This window comes from Cinclus cinclus, chromosome 2 (assembly GCF_963662255.1).
Source record: "Cinclus cinclus chromosome 2, bCinCin1.1, whole genome shotgun sequence".
Classification (NCBI taxonomy): domain Eukaryota; kingdom Metazoa; phylum Chordata; class Aves; order Passeriformes; family Cinclidae; genus Cinclus; species Cinclus cinclus.
In genome coordinates, this window is record NC_085047.1 from 101,373,520 (window position 1) to 101,391,208 (window position 17,689).

Here is a 17,689-nt window from a genome sequence, read left to right on the forward strand (position 1 = left end):
ACAAAACCTTGATGATGAGGAATCTCGTCTCCATGAACAAGTTGCCCCTCACGTTAAAGCAAAAACTGTAGAGAACACGGTGAGATGCTTCTCTCTCAAACCGTCATGGCTAATCGACTAGGACTCACTGAAGGGTACCGAATTATGCCATTTCTTTTCGGTGGTGCCCACGTTCAGCAGGAGGTGGTACTTTGAAAACGCTATTGATGAGGGATGCCCCATCTCTGGCAGAGTTCGACGCCGCGTTGGATGGGGCATTGAGCAACCTGGTCTAGCGGGAGGTGTCCCTGCCCACGGCCGAGAGGTGGGAACGAGACGTTCTTTAAGGTCCCTTCCAATCCAAGCCATTCCGTGGTTCTACCATCTGGGGAGAAACCCGCGTGCTGCTGAGAGCCGGGAGCGCGGTCCCGCAGCGGGGTAGGAGCGGGAGGCCCGAGAGCGCGGGCGGGCAGCCCGAGGGGCCGCGGGGAGGGGAGGGCAGGGCAGGGGCGGGGAGGGGAGGGCAGGGCAGGGGCGGGGAGGGGAGGGCAGGGCAGGGGAGGGGAGGGGAGGGGAGGGCAGGGGAGGGGAGGGGAGGGCAGGGCAGGGGCGGGGCCGGGGCACTGCGGGGCCGGGGCGGCGCTCGCCGGGCGGGGACTGCACCTTCGCCGCCGCAGCGCGGCACCGCCCCCGGCCCCGCCACACCGCCCGTCCCACCCCCGGCCCCGCCACACCGCCCGTCCCACCCCCGGCCCCGCCACGCCGCCCGTCCCCCCGCTCCCCGGCGGCGCGGCACCCGCTGTCCCGCCGAGCGGCTGTGCCTGCGCCGCCCCGCCATGGAGCAGGGGCCGCCGGGGGGGTCCGGCTCCGCAGCTGCCGCCGGCGGCACCGGGGGTCTGCTCCTGCCCCTGAGCGAGACCGAGCAGCAGCGCTACTCCGAGCTCTTCTCGCGGTGCTGCCCGCCCCCCGAGGCGGCCGCCGGGGGCAGCAGCGTGGGCGAGCTGTTCCGGGCCTCCCAGCTGCCCCCGGACACGCTGCACCAGGTGGGTCCGGGGGTGTCCGCTCCAGCTGGCCCCGGAGTGCGGGGTGCGGCCGGTTCGGGGGGGTGCGGGACGGGACGGGACCTGCTCCCGCAGCCCTTCGGGAGAGGGGCCGGCGCTGCCTCCGCCGGGAAGCTGGGGGCTGCGGGCGGGCCGGTGTCCCTGCGCTGCCCGCGGGGCCGGGGGGAGGCACAGCCCTGTCGGCGGCGGGGCAGAGCGGAGCGGGGCCGGTCCCGTCCGCAGCGGCGGTGCTGCGGCTGCTCCGTGCCCGCTCGCTTCCTCCGGACCGCGCCGGCAGTGCCGGCGCTCCGCGGTGCTGCCCTCCGGCTGCGGGTGCGTGCGGGGCCGCCCGCGCCGGGCTGGGCACCGCGGGCTCTCCTGTCAGGTCGGTAGTGCCGTCGCCTTTCTCAAAAGGGCCCCCAAAGTCGGTAAAGGCAGCTGTATGAAAGGACGTTCCATGTCCTAAATTACTGGTTTACCACTGAGGGTTTTTTCCTAAATATTGTTTCAGTGGAAGAAAAAAAACAACAAAAAAACCGCAGGTAAAGTGCTGTTGCGGTGTTTAGTGTCGGTTCTAGAGCGCGAATACAAGGTGCGAGGCTCTCCCCCGTCAGAGCAGCAGAGGAGTGGTCCCCAATAGGGGCTGTGAGGAGGAGCCCTCCTGCTTTTTGAGGAAAAGCTTGTCCAGGGTGCGAGAAAGCTTGTGTCAGTTTCCTGAACAGGAAGGACTCGGGCTTGGGTCTTCTCCACCTGCAGATTAGTAATTTAACAAACACTCTGTCATTGCCTAATACTTCCTCAACAGAGATAGGCTATTCATGATAGTTTACTTATTTATTTAACTCTTATTTTCAGGAATTTTGTTCTTCAATAGCTTTTACTTATCAAGCTGAAAAAAGTTACGTAGAAGTGGAGGTCATGTACCTGGGTGCTGCCCAAAGGTAGTGAACTCTACTGCTCTCCTGATAGCTAGCAGATCGTCTCTTGATGAGTTATATAAATTCATATTGCACAGAGAATTCTGACAATCGTGATGTTTCAAGGATATTTTTCTTCCTCCTTGTGCTCTTTACCAGTTCAATAAAACAGCAATCTTACTGAGCACTGTATTACTACCTTATATTGAGCCACACTGTGACCTTGGTCTTGCAGGTGAATCAAGTGGTGAAAGTAGAGATTTCAAATAGAGCACTTAAGAGTGTTCTTCCTCTTTCCTATTTTTGCAAGGAGGAAGAACAGGACATTTAATTTCAAATAAGAAGGCTTATTTGAATAGCCACTTAATTTTTCAAAGAAGTATGTAAAAAAAACCTCTTATTATGGCTTTGTAGTGTCTTACCCTATAATTTAAGTGAAATGTTATTATGTTTTATTATGATTATGTTATTATCATAGTTTGTTTGAAAAGTTGTTTTGGTACTAATGTGTGATTTAACCCTGGAAATGGTGAGGTATTGACTTTGGTTTTGTTTTGGGGGGTTTTGTTTTTGAATTTGTTTGTTGGTTGGTTTTGACATTCTGGGGTTTTTTTTTTTTTGAACCGTTTTAGATTATTTCCAGGTATCTTTATGCTGTGGGGAGAACATTACTGGCAAAGAATTCTGTAATTGGCCTCAGAAATATTCAGATAATAAGGCCTGTGGGATCTGGGTCTGTTTCTCTTTCTCCTTCCTTCCCTCCCCCTCTTGTTTATAGGGCACTAATCACAGTGGCATTCTGCTCTAGTACTGGCATGCTTGTCCTCAGAACCCACCACTGTCAGGTATTCTAACATTTCCTGATACTTCAGGAAAAATGAATTAATGAAATGAGTTGAAAAAAAATAAATTGCAAATGGGGATGTTTTGATAGGGAAAATCCCACAGTGTTGTCTGTGGTATTTTTCTGATGTTTTGTCTTATTATATTCCAAAAATGGAATTTAATATCTTTGCATTTAAAAAATCCTACCATTCTAACAGTTAAGGGAGCAATACACAGAGATTCCTGGTATACACTTTCTGCTGGTACAGGGAACACCTGTTTTAGGCCAAGACAGCTTGTTTTGGTTAAGATAACATGCTTTCTTTGAAATAATTTTTGATTATGAATGTTTCTGGGGGCTTTTTATTCTTTCTGAAATCCCCATCTGTCACTATTAGTGCTTTGTGTACAGGCAGCATCCCTACTGACCAACTGAGAAATGGTCATGCTGAGTTTATTCACGTCAGAAATGGGGAGATTTGGTTTGGAAACCAATTCTGGATTTCTGCTAAGCAGAGTCTGCCCAGTCCAGAAGGTACCTAACACCATTCTCTAGCCCTTGCATGGGCTTATAGTAAGAGACTCTTATGGATGGTTTTGTAAGCTATGTGCAATTTGCAGCTTTTTATTCTCAAGGCATTCATTGAGGAGTGGTTTTACAAATCAGGGTGCTTCCAGAACTGACATTTAGTGCTGTGGCATTCTTAAACCTGTGCTGTCTTCAGCTGTACTTGTGTAATAAATGGGATAAATTTTTTGAGAAAGAAGGACCTTTTCGTTATAGTCTTTGATTGAGATTTATTACTCATCTGGATGATGCTCACAAGCATCATAAGAAATCTCCCTCCACTCCTTACCTGTAATGGCAGGGTTTGCCATCAAGACAAAAATCAGTGGGTGCTTCCTGGATGGAGCAGTGCTGTTTGGGATGTCTGTTCCTAAGGAAAAGCAGTGGTGTGTGCTCTCAGACAGCAAACAGGCAAGGATTTGGTTTGGTTGAAAGGTTTGTTGGCTTAATCCAAGAAGTTACATGGATGAAAGAGGCTAGGTAACAGAGAGCAGGTAGGAAATGCAAGAGCATGTGGCAGAAGAGGAAATGCTGGAATAATTGGAAAGAATCCAAGAGCAGCCGGGTCAGTCAGAGCAGATGGCATGCCCCCGAGAGTCCTGGGTCTTGCTAAGAATGAAGTGATTGAACACAGATTCATTACACCCAGGCTCATTAAAGCCAGCAATTCTGCTGGGCAGTAGGCTTCAGCAGAGCTTGTACTGATTTCGCTTTACTTACAGACAGGATCAAACAATGAACTCAGCAAGAGTTATTTCAGTTCTGGAAAAAAGGTTGCAGTTAGCACTAAAATTAAAAATGTCAGACACTTCATAGGACAGAGAAGGGCATGGCAGGGGCAGAACAGCATGGGTTTTGTGGACTGTATAATCATACCTCCCCAGTGTACTGAAAGTCTCTGGCTAGACATATTGTTTGGTTAAAGACAGAGCCATTAAAATTGTATTTAGACTTGCACAAAACCTATGGCAGATCTTTTACCAGTGGCATTTAACGTAACTCTGCAAAATGTCTGTAATTATTTGCCTGAAAGGTCTGTGCTGGGGTTGTTTTTATTTCAAGTTTTTACAGTATTTATGTTGAAGGAGAAGGAACAGACTAGTCATGCACCACACACTTATGCAGACTGTCAGAATTAGAAGAAATTCATCAGCATCTGCTGGATTTGTATATATACATGTGTGTTGATGAGGTTGAAAATGGTGTTCTCTACACTTCAGGCTTGTAACAAAAGGGAAAAGAACTGAATCTGTACAAAGAAAAAAAAATTTTGAAAAAAGTAAATGTTTTGGCCTCTCTGGGCCCACAAAAGCATTGGTGATCCCACAGCATGCTTTGTTACACATATCAATATCAGTAACCCTTCTAACAAGGGGAAGCAGCAGGCAGAGGTGTGGGAGGAAGGCAGCAGGCACTACTGCTGGCCATCAGTGGGTGACTAAAACTGGTTTGTGTGCCCATGTGGGCAAACTCGCTGGGGTTTTGGGCCTATTCCTTGGAAGATCTGTTGGATTATGCTCCCCGAGTGCATTGGGATGTCAGTGCTCCGCACTGACAGCTGTGCCAGGGGCTGACCATGGCTGGTTTGCTCTGTCTCATTTGGGGCAGTTGACTTGTGACCCTTTTTGAAGCTGGCCACCAGCAAGTACATACAGCCTCTGCTGCCTGAGCCTGGGACCCCAAGTGTTTGTTGTGGGTGCCAACTAACAGCAGGCTGATGTCTGCAGGCAGCTCAGCTACAACAATAAAGCTTTATGGAATCACTGCCCTCTTTATCAGCAGAGGAGAGGTACCTTGTGCTGGCTTTGCTGTTTGTTGACATTACTATTGTCTCTCTGAGTATGCTGTCTTAAGAAATTGAAGACCCAAATTGGACTCAAGATTTACACTAAAATGCTTATTTATTTTCATTGGTTTCTGACTTACTTGATTAATTCTCACTTGGTTGTCTGACAGTATCTTTAATTCTCACTTTTATAAACCTTAATCTTATTTGTGGACTTGGCACTGTCAGCACAGAGATCCAGTTTTCTTAAGAAAATGCATTCTTTCCTCTGCAAACGAACACACTGTGTTATTCTGAGCTCCAAGGATGACAAGTACTAATTGTGTGATGCTGGAGCTATACAGGCACTGCATTTTTTAGCCGGGACTCTCCTTCCAGTGCTGTGTGAATAGGGAACACAGACAAACGGTCGTGCTTTTCTTCCACAGACTTCGTGAGTTAATTTGTGTTTATTGTGCCTTGTCTCTATAGTTACAGCTCTACACTTTAACTGTGTTGTGTTCAAAAAGCAGAAGTGTGAATAGACTAACAAAAAATGCTTAAATTGATATTTCTTTGGACAAAAGCCTGTAAGGATTGGCTTTCTGAAATTAATTTTTCTCAATTCTGTAAGTATAAATTATTACCTGCATGATAGCTGGGGTGGAACTAACTGCTTCAAACAGGCGGAAAAAAGAAAGAACTGTGGCAGCTACAATGAGAGCTGTTTGAGTGAGGAAAGTCTGGACTCAATGTTAATTTACAAAAATAAAGTTCACTCTGTTGCAGCTTTTGACAGAATGTGGCATTATGCTTGTGCTGGCCATGTGATTTTGCTGAGAGAACAGTTGGTCCATCAAAAAGTGGTGTTAAGAGAGAAGTTGCATCCTACTGATGTCTTTGAGTCAGGAAGAAACAAAAGCGTGGTACAGCATCATGTCAGCAGTGCAGCAAGTGGAGGAAAGGTAAACTGGCATTTCATATCAGTACTTCTGACCACAGTCTCCTAAACTGTGGTTGCCTTTCTGGAGTCACTGGCAAACTTGTGTATATGTAAGTAGGAGAATGAAATACCCGCAAGTAAAAGCTACAGTAGTATTGTTACTAAGAAAATTTCTAAATTGCAACAAAGTAAAGGGTAAAATTTCACCTGGAGCTATCTTGCTGATGTGTTTCATTAAGCAAATAAAATAGAGGTCTTAATAAGTCTTTAAACTGTTTTTTATGATGTAAACTATCACTTCATAGTCACTGCTTACAAGATTAGTAATTCTGAGTGCCTTAGTGTTGACGTACACAAGAGATGACTTGTAGAAGCCATTCCTTCCAAGTGTGTTTCAAATCACACTGTAAAACAGCCTCTTAGACCTGCTTGTCACAGACATCCAGTGGGATGGTCAGAATTAGTTTGGTCAGGGCCTGCTGCCTTCAGAAATCAACCCTCATAACAGCCAAGCATCACTTTACTAATTATTTAATTTCTGAAGAAAATAATGCTTTGCTGTCCCAGTGATTTAAAATAATACAAAAGGAATGGGATGAAATCCTTTTCATCCTTTGGGATGAAAAAGAGTTAATTTTCTTCATGAGAGGTTGCTGCAGTATGAAGCTGGGGCAATGAAGAATGGTTTTCATTTTTATGTTTTCAGTAAGTGGTGTTGTCATGGTACTTACATAAATGCAGTGGGGCTCACCAAACCTCAGAACATAACCTCTTCTAGTCTTGTGTATATCTACAGCAATCTGCTGTCAGCATTGTGATGTTATACACTGATTGAGGATGTTGCCACAGTCTGTTTGCAAAGGAGATGTTGAACACAATTCACTTTAGTGGCTGAATCTGGCTCAAACACACCTTATGAAGGACGGATGGTGTAAAGTCTGAAAACATGAATTTAGCTGAGCTGAAAAACTTCGCCAAGATAGATTAATGAAAGATGGAACAAGCATTTCTCAGGCAAGGAATCAGGATAAATGACCTATTTAAATTTAAAGTACTATGATTTGAGAAATAGATATGATATAATATTTGTAAAGCAAGATTGTTGGATGTATCAACATCTAAACATACCAACAGTGTGGTAAAATAAAACATTAATGAGCCATATATGCTAGTCCAACTTTTGAGACAGTCAAACAGTTTAACAGCTGAGTTAGTGGATAATTAACTAGAAAAGTTTGGCAGAGTAGAAAATCAACTGGGGACAAATAGCAATCCCCTCTTCCTGAACAGAGAGAATATTTTCTTTATCCATTGTATTCAGCAGCAGTATTAGGTGGCAGTGCATAAAATTGAGAACTCTGTTGGGAGTAACTTTTTTTTGTTTATCATTATTTTAATTTTTTTTAAATTTTTTTTTATTCCTGCCTTTTAGATATGATGATGAGGTGGAAAGATGCGGTGGGATGAGATCCGTTAGTTCTGTGATCTGGTAGGACATAGTGACCAGAAATAATCAACTAAATTATTAACTGCAAATTAGATTTACTTCATTTGTCAAAGTGTTTAAAAGGCAAAATGTGTTTATAAAGTTTCAAATCTTGTATATGTAAGAAATATGTAGCTTTTGGTTTTTTAGCAATGAAGACTGTATTTTTCAATGAATTCCAGTTTTCAGATTAATTTAACTTTGCATATGACATGCATAACCACACAAGTAGATGTCTCTTATTAACAATTATAATGGAGCAAATTTCTTATCAAATAAGAATTAAGATAAATATTAGGTGATGTGGTTGCTTAGATATATTTTAAATTGTTACTTTGTGTTAAAAAAATTGTTACCATATTTTTTTTAAAAAAGTAAGAGTCTTGTTGTAATGATGACCAACTCACAAGACAGGTCTTTATTAGCTAATTATGAAATTAAGGTCTTCTCCCTTTGGACTTAAATAATGTTTTAAATAGCTTATTTTCCCAAAAATCTGCCCTGCAAACACTGAAGTTCCGATATTTGGTGCTGCCAGTTGCTTCAGACTGGGGGCTGTGTTTGCAGTGGGGTGTTGAAGATGCTCCTCTGTACCCTGGGTACTCTCTGGTCTGGAACAGACTGCTTAGAACCATTCTGAGGTTACACAGTGTCTGCCTGTTAAATCATCTCTTGTGCCTGCTGGGGTCATGCAGGCCCTTACAGGGTGCACACATTGCTGAGCAGAGCCACAGGAGTGCCCCATGTTCAGCACTGTGAAGCCTGCAAAAAAAGTGGGAGTCTTGAGTAACTTTTGATAGCTTGACTACCAGAGCTCATCTTCAGTGTTTTCTTCTGCTTTATTTTTAATGCCTGTAGGATTTTTTTTTCCTGCCCTGCAGTCTTTCCCCCATCCAAAAAAGCTGCAAATATTGGTTCTAGTATTTTAGCCCTGCACCTGTGTAGTCATCCAGTCTGAATGTGCAGGACTGGGTTGGTCCCCTTCACTGTCAGGAAGAAGTGAGGATATGCTCCTTTGGGCTGAGCCATAATAAAATGCTGGATTTGGGCCTCATAATTCCCACTGGATTGGTGGCACTGAAAATTTAGTGTCTGCTAATGGGAAACACTTGGCTGAGCTTGAATTCGAAGTGTCTGAATATGGTCCATGGTGTCTGCTTGCTCACTCCGGTATGAGTCATGAAGCTGAATTCTACTTTCAATAGCAAATGTCTGTAGCATTACTTTATTATTAGGATTATAAATGTCAAGTGTTTTTTTGGCGTGAGCCTTTCAAATTATTTTACCTTTTTTTTAATCCTTTCTTTTTCTTAAAGTCTCTTTCTGCACCAAGAAACATTAGATCAGCTTTGGCATAGGCAACATTTCACATTTCATGCATTATTTACTTCTGGCATAATTTACACAATGATGTCCTATGGAAGCCAAGATGATGGTATTCGGAACAAAACAATGTGTCTAATCATTTGCAAAACAGGGTGACTGCTGTGGGCTAACAGCAGAATCAGGATTATTTTGTTGCAAACAGTAAGAGCAGTAGAGAGCAAAAGGTGAAATACACTGAGATTCCAAATGCCAAAAATAAGAATAAAAAGAGAGGGAGGCCAAAACTCAGTTGTGTGAGTCTATATATATATATATATATATATATATATATATATATATTTGCTTTTCTTCCTCTGAGTAATTGCAATCTTTATAAGAATATCTATATGTTTTGATAGCTATAGGCTGCTTTTCCTTTATTGTGTACAGATAGAATTGCAAATGCAAATTGTGGTAGAAAATGTGCCATAATGTGCATGGGCACTGGAGATGGTGTCATCTTTGGCTTTAGTATTGCTGTTTTGAGATCCTGTGCTCTTTAGCTGAATTGAGAACAAACCTTGATTTGGACACAAGCAAGTAGATTGTCACTGACTGAAGAATGCATTTCTACACATAAGGTGCAAGCATATTGGGTGAAATAGTGATATTTTAGTGTTTTATTTAGTGATGTGGAAGAGAAAAATTTTAGCCTGCTTTTCCAAAAGATGTGTGGATTCCAACTAGAGGTAAACTGGATATAAGACCAAGAAAGGCAGGAAGTGTCTTTAGCATACACCATATGCAATGGAACTAGCAGCAAGGGTGCACCTTCAGTTAAGAAAACTTTTGACAGCTCTTCATTCTTATAAAAATAGTCCATAACTGTCAACTAAAGAAGGGTTTTAATAAATGTTATTGATTAAGATAACTGCACATCTGTAGAAGATAATATTTTGTGTATTTGCTGCTTTGCCTTTAAAAGGACCTGCTGTAGTTGTAAGCACTAGGGAGGTGAATTCAGGAAACATGCCACATATGATAAAACAGGAGGGATACAGGAAGCATCAAGGTTTTATTGGGGTAGACAGTCCAAAAAATCAAATAACAGTAACTATGGAGGAAAGAAGCTAATTTAGAAAAAAAAAATAAGATGGAGTGGTAGATATGTCTGTAAGAGATTTGTTTGTGGCAAAAATGTATTATGTGTCACGGAATTTCTGTTTTCTTCTGTGTTGGTTAAGTTTTATTTTGTCTGAAAGTGGAACAAAACCCAGAACTGCATTTTTATGGGAAATGCTAGAATTTCTTCCTGTCTTCTAGGGCAAATGTAATGATGTTTGCAAGAGAAGTTGCTTTGGAAATGTTTAAAAGCTTTTAATTTGTTTAATGAAGTTGAAACACTTTGTTTTGAACTGCTTGGATGTTGAAGCACTGTGACACCTTAAACACATGAATTTTGGGAAAGAGGTTGTTGGTGTGCATCATCTCTCGTTCCTTTCTGTTTCTTACACTAATTCTGCCATTACAGATAGAACTGGTGGTGGCCAGGCAGCCTGTTCAGAAGGGACACTGTGGTACCTCAGAGATGTCATCTACAAACGTGTGAAACATCAAAACAGCAGCTTCCAAGGCACTCTATGGTACCTTTGTGTTAAGGTGACCTGGAAAAAACCCATTTTCTTTCCTGGTAGAAATTTGAAAGTTTCATTGGAATCATAGTCGATTGAGTTTGGGTTGTTGCTTTTTTTTTTTTTTTTTTTTTTTTTTTTTTTTTTTTTTTTTTCCCTCCAGGAAGAGATTCAAGATGTTGCAGTATTTTTATTTAGTCTAGTTCAAGTTGACCGGATCTGCTGGCTGGCATCTAGCTGGGGAAGATTTCTTGTATTTTTCGTGTGGTGTTTGCTACTTCCTGGATATTAACTCCAGTGATTTTTAACAACTTTAAATGCTTTCTGCCGCTGCTTTCAGAATGAGAGAGACAGCAGCTGTCAGATCTGCCATGCAGAGTCAATAACTCATCCTGATAAGTAAGAAACAATTGTTTAAATCTCTGAAGAATGAGATTTTTCTCTATTATTGCTGAAAGTTGTGGAAGACCTAGATAATTGTAGCTGCTAGAAGCGTTCTCCTATTTAGGTGCATGGACATGTCCCATATGTTCAGACTGTCTCTTCTGTAAGCTCTTGACTTCAGCATTAATGTAAACAAATTTTCCTTTGGACCTAATGTACAGTAATACCCTTTTTAAGAAGCATGTGAAGGAGAAACAAGCCTATTCCAGAGCAGGTAGTACATTTCTGCTGGTCATGGTGGGCTGATGTCTGGGCTACTGGCCAGGTTCCTTTCTGGGTTTGGTCCATGTGAAGTTCACGCCTCCCAGCAGCTTTTTTGTGCTTCTGGTACCTACAGGAGATCCCTTATGGTGCTTGTTGGAAGCATAAAGAATAGATAGGCTGAAATGAATTTTCCCTTTTAAGAATGTATAAATGAAGACCTCACCTGAGGCTGAGGGAGATATGTAGAAGCAGGACAGTAGTGAATGTCATTGGAAGCAGTGGATGTGAAAGAGACTGGAGGAGCCTGAAGGAATCATCCAGCTGGCCAGTGTTTATTGGGGCTTCTCTGGTTTGCTAGATCAGAAGGCAAAAATAAATAAAACCCAATTATGTTTTTAACAGCTGCTCTCTGTTGTTGAGTAATAAAAGGCAGGGTCCAGGAAGCTGCTTGTTTCTGGTTTTTATTAGAAGCTTTAGGTATCATGGTGGTGAGCAGGTTATAAATATAAATGTCTGTTGCAGATGGAAGATGAAACAGGCTAGAACCCAGTAAGCTTTAAAGAGAGATACTGTGCTGAGATCTGAAGCTTCCAAGAGTCTTTGGGTAATCTCTTGGAAAGCCTGGCAACAAAAAGAGAAGGACCAAACCCAAAACAAATAAACAACCCCTCAAAATTCCCCAAAACCACCCAAAATCTTACCCATTTTTTAGGTTCACTTTTTCATGAGGTGCTGCTAAGGTTAGAAATTAAGAGAGCCTCAGCTTTCTGTTTTCTATGCCTGATACATGATGGAGATGTACCCCTGCAACAGATAGTGTGTATGGGGTTTTCTTCTCAATTATGTTGTATCCTGCTGCTACCCTCGCTTAACCATGGAGTTCTTTTTAAAAACAGCACTATATTATTATTATTATTATGGAGATAAAGTATACCTCTAAAATAATACAGCTGTGAAGTGATGTCTGTCAAAATGTGTTTTGAGTGTTGTGAGAGGAAGGAACCAGGATGGGGAGCCTGGGGTTGACGATGTTACAGCACCTGCTACCTCACAGCATGACAGGACCCAGGTTCACTGGCCACAGCAAATCTTTCAGAACAAGAAAGAACAGCACTGGGCAGTACTGATGTCAGCAGGAAAATAATTCTTAGTGTTATTTACATAAGTTATCAGTCCCTTACTTTCTTTCTCCCTCTCTCCACCCCCTCCTCCACCCACAGCTGTATTATAGTAATTGTATCTTTTATTTGATCTAGTCTAAATCAGGACTGTCCTTGAGTATATTCTCCAAAGGAGTATTTTTCCATGGGAAATATTCATTAGCTGTTTTTAGATTGCATTACTTACTATGCATATATTTGATTGCAGGGAAAATGTGCAAGAGGTAAAGCTTTAGTTAAGTCTAGCAAGGCACTTTATTCCAGTATAACTACTGGATTTAAGCCCTGCAACAAAAGAGATTAGCCTGGAAATTGAATGAAGGTATTCTGTTCAGATACTGAAGGATGGACCTTAAAGTAAACATCTCTGAGTGAGGGAAACATCCAGAAGGGCAAAAGTAAAAGAGACATTTGTGAATATTTTTTTTCTTTCTTTCCCCCCCCTCCCCTTACTACATAGTTTAAATATTATTATTTAAATTATTTGGCAGCATGTAAGTGCAAATATTAGTAACCATCTAATTAATCGCTGAGCACCATACTACTTTTATAGTCCTTCTAGTAACTTGGTCAAGTTAAGTTTCAAAACATAGGTGCTTGACAGTTTAATAAAAAGAAAGAGGAGCCATGTGTCAAGGGCTGTAGATGTGAAATACATTTAAATAAGTGGATGAGTAGTACCATCAAGCTTTATGTGTTCCAAGGAAAGGTGTGTTTGAGTCATAAGCTAATATACATTGCCATAGTGGACCACTTCCCAAACTTAACAGTTAAAAAATGCTTAACCTCAAATGTTTTTTCAGTACTATGTGGTATAAAGTGTTTCTTTTGCTCTGCTGGTCATGTTTCTCTTCCGTTAGAATTTTCTGTCAATGCTTTTAATGATAGTCTCACTCTCTGTTGAGTTCCTCTTTTCTTGTGGTCTATGTAGAACTGCTGCAAGCACAATGCTAGAAGTACTTAGTTGCAATAGAACATTCAGTTTATCCCTCTGTAGCAGCAGTAGCTCATTTATTACCAACATTGCAGGGAGAATATAAAGGCTATTTATGTCCTTGTGGGAGCACCCATCAGTCTCATTAACCATTAAATGGTCAAATGGCTGAAGACACCTTTGAGTTTCTGAATGTGTAATGTATACTGCAGGAAAGGCACCCCTCATCTGGTTCCATATTAGGGGCTGTCTTAACATGTCACCCTGTTCTTTATTCAGTTCAAGATTTTATCTCCTGCTAGCAATAACCTATCAACTAATGGTCTTTTTGCTATAACTATATGACTAACCACATAAACCTATATTCCTGAAAAGTTTTGCCATTTCCTACATAGCTATGTGCTTTCAGTTAAAAAAGGAGATAGTCTCCTTTATTACTACTTATTCTACTTTGCCTTTCTTACTGTAATCTAAAATTTGTCAATTTCCTATGTCATGGGCTGAGGTTTCTTTGGTCTGGTTTTTGAAAGAGGTGAGGCTTGTGCAATGATACTGTTAATTCAGCCCTGTAATAACTTAAGAATTTGTTAACTATTTCAACAAAATGTCAAGAAAATTGAGAGACTTTGAAGAGTACCTAGGAGTTATGTGGAAGGACTGAGTCATCTGGTAAAAGAAAAGCCTATTCATTTTGCTTTTGAGAGGAACATTCCAAAAGAAAATCAGCCTTAAAATTAGTTAATCAGTTAATAATTAATTAGTAAGAATCAGTTTAACATTAAAGCATCCCTATAGGAATGTCATCTCATGGCAAGGGTCTAGAGAAAGTTGGGGTTTATTGGTTCTGCTGCCCAAAGACAACTCCTTGACCGATGTAGGCTGCCCAGGGAAGTGGTCGAGTCACCGTCCCTGGAGCAGTGCTGAATTAGGGTCTTTTCCAACCTAAATGATTCTAGGATTCTGAAGAGTGGTGTGGGCAGGAGATAAAAGATGGCTGTAAAATGGCATCTTAAAAATCCCTGCAGTAGTGAGTGGAGAAGAGCAAAAGGGACAGGCGAGTGTCTCCATGTCTGCTCTGTGCCACTATTTTTGTGCCCCTCTTTGCTCCCCTGTCTCTTCCCACACAGCTCCACCTGCACTGCTCTTTGTTCCCCTAGTTCCCAGCTGGCGACTTCCACAAGCCAAGAGAGCTGCTGGTTCAGCACTTCTCTGCATCTGCCAGGAAATAAATAAATAGAGGGATGAGAAACGGAAGGGATGTGTTCTTGTTCTTTTTGTCAGCTTTACTTAGGGCTTTTTTTTAATTGTATGCCTTGCTAAAATGCATTACTTGGAGGATATTTCCTTGAAACTAGAGCTGAATCCTATCACCTCCTTGGTTTCCTTAGTTTTCTGGCATTAGGAAAAATGCAAGTGCTCAGACATTGGTGAAGATGGATTCTCATATATTCTGGTTTTAAATAGACCACAGCCACTGAGGGGTCTACTGTTGTCTCCTAAGGGCTTGCCACAAGGCACCCCTTGCCTACGGAGTGCTTTGCAGGATGACCTGCACCTGCACCCCCATTTGATCACTGCAGGGCTTTGGGAGCTGTCTGTCCTATAAATTCCCTCTATCTCTCCATGAAACTGAAGACAATGTCCCCCAGAACTATTCTTATTCCTTTTGTGCCAGTTCTTTCTCCCAGTGTTTCCAGCCTTTGTGACTGCCATCTGCCTGAAAGCTGGAGAGAATGTCTGTTCCTTTCCCTCCCCAACCCCCTCCATTTTTTTTTTTAATTGTATTTAGGCCCAGGTTCCCAGTTGACCCCAAGTGATGCCTTATAATGGGGATTGAGATGAACATCTGGATTATCCTTGGCACAACAAGGAGATGAGCCCCTCACACACAGTGGGCCAGCTCAGAATATTGCAGTTGATGGCTACTTCTAAATTAAATATCCAACATCCTTGCTATTTACTGATTCCTCTCTCGTTTGTGTGAGGAGGCAATAATTTCTTCAGCTATGTCTAAGAAGTCTAGGTCATTTAGCAGTGGTTTCCCTGCAGGTTTCACTGCCTGTGATGAGGGAACTGCCCTAGTTGTGCTGGTGTGCAGGAGATTCTTCTGCTTGCTTAAGTCTCCTTTGCAGCAAGATTATGCCTTATTACAAAACATTTCTCTTGTGATATATCTATCTCATTATTTATGTCCATATCTAGTTCATTCTTAATTAAGAGGATTGTGGAACCTTCTGATAGTATTTATAGATTTTTTTTTATCTTTAAAAAAATCCAGTGTTTTTTTAATATGAGTAAAAATGAGTAACAGACTTTCCTTCATTTCTTACTATTCCTCTGCTGTCTGTTTTTCTTTACTTGGAAGTAACATTTGTCTTACTTCTAAAGTTTTGTTATAGAAATGTTTAAGGATAAACATTGCAGGACAAAACTTTCTGTACAAAACCTGCACAACTATGTCCAGTGGAATTTAAAAATAACAAACTCCACCATTCATTTTCATGACAGAAGTGTTTTTGCTGATACTAAATCTTGGAAAAAATTATGTAAGGTTATCTAATTATGAGCCAAACTTGCCTTGACTATCTACCTTTTGACTTTGTAAATGTGTTTTAGGTCTTGAGCTCTGTAAAATGCTTGTGACGTGGTTTGTTTGAAAGACTATTTGGAATGCAAAATAATTTCAGGGGATGTATTTGTTTAACCAGCTTCCCCAGTCTAGAGAGATGTTTGTGCATGTTCTGTAAATGCCAGGGCTGAGGTTGCTCTGAGAAGCTGGATACAAGCAGTGGACAATGCACACCTTCATCCCTGTAGTCCTGCTCAGCTGGGTCTGGGTGTTCCTCTACTCTTTGCTTCATTACTGACTCTGTTGCCTTTAGAGCAAGAAGCTGGCTGGGAGGAATACCAGTGAATCTGGAGTGATCAAGGATCCCTTTAGTGTACAAAAGGAAGAGCGTTTGCTCATTAGTAAGAGATGCTGCCCAGTAAGACTAGACTTTGTCATTTTCACTTTTCAAAGTATGACAGAGAATAAAAGTAAGGATAAACAGTAAAATAATATCTGAGGTTTTTGTAGATGTTGGGTGTCATTGAAAATTAGTGATGTTTCTGCACTTTTTTCTTGAAATGGCTGCTGAGGTAGGGACCAGTGGACAGTCTTGTCAAGACACAGATTTGTGTCGTAAGTTGCCCCTGGGTTGTCATCCCTTGCTCCTGGCCTTCCACAATGCCTTGTCATAGGAAAAAGGCAAGTGGCAGCATGAGTACAGCATAGGACTTTTCATGGGCTAGCTGTAGCAGAAACATTAACTGGTTCAGAAACAACTCGTGACACCTGATGGCTGTGTCAGCACAAAGAAGGGGCTGAGCTGTGTCAGCAGTACTGATAACACCTGTGAAAATCATAGTCTGGGAAATGCTTTTCTGTGGAGGGAGCAGGGCCCCTGACAAGGCCTCCTTGGAGAACTATCCCCTAGGTAAGAATTGCTCAGTCACAGTGACTGGGCTAAGAGACCCTTCTCCTTGCTTCAGACCTGCTTTATCTCCTTGTAACACTACTGGTCATATTTCCTTAGCCCCAAACCATTGGTCATTCTGTCAAGGCATACCTTCCCTATAAAAACCCCTGCTTTTACCCAGTTCAGTGGAATGCTGCTGTCCCTGGACTCCACAGAAGACAATAAAGAATCCTGTGGAATCTCTGCACAACCCTCCCAGTCTCATTTCTCTGTGCTGGCCAAAGGTACCTTGCAAGCCAAGCTGAAATCACTTGGAGCTGAAATCCCTGTAAGAGCTGATTGCCTGAACTCCAGGCACTGCTTGCATATTGGTACCTTGTGGCTGAAGCCTGCCTGAGACTCCAGGAGAGGCTGTTCCTTGTGGAATTCCCTATCCGGGTACGTCAGTGGCACCCATGGCTTGGACCCCAGGCCCCTACACTTTTCTTGACACCTCTGCCCTCTTTTCAAACCAAATGGACACCAAAGCTAATGAGTTCTGAAAAGTATTGGAAAGAGTATTCTATGGTGTGATCACATCAGCTGCATCTTTACAGGTGACTGAATAATCTACAAGCATGGAAGGGACCTTGGAGCATCCCTAAATACCCTTTCCTGCCCATAGCAAAATCCCATTGCCATGTATTGAGCAATTTGTTAATCTTTAGTGCTAACTCTACAACTTTTATAGCTAATGGACTCTACTGCTGCCTTATCTTTGGGTTCAAGGTTGTTTTTAAGCCTGGTGTTGTTTGTATCTGGTGTACAGAGGATACAAAGAACAGATTATTCCTCTCCTTTTTCAAGCCAACTGCTACCATGCCTCCTTTTAGTTTAGTGCTGCAAACTGACATTTACATTTGGACATTTCTGCAGGAAGTCTTGGGAAAGTGCAAGCAGAGAATTTTTAATCAAGAATCTTGAGTTAGCATTTGCTAGTAAGAGAGAAAACAGTGCAGATGATCACATCAGACAAAAGAATAAGGCT

At 42.2% G+C, this 17,689-nt stretch overlaps 1 protein-coding gene across 1 annotated transcript in view; it reads left to right on the forward strand.

Annotated features, from left to right (window-relative positions):
* Window positions 1-815: 815 nt before the first annotated feature.
* Window positions 816-17,689, forward strand: part of REPS2 (RALBP1 associated Eps domain containing 2) — a 90,751-nt gene continuing 73,877 nt past the window's right edge. The window contains exon 1 of the mRNA XM_062515134.1: window positions 816-1,022. Within this exon, the coding sequence (XP_062371118.1) occupies window positions 816-1,022 (207 nt within the window). The remainder of the gene's footprint in view (window positions 1,023-17,689) is intronic.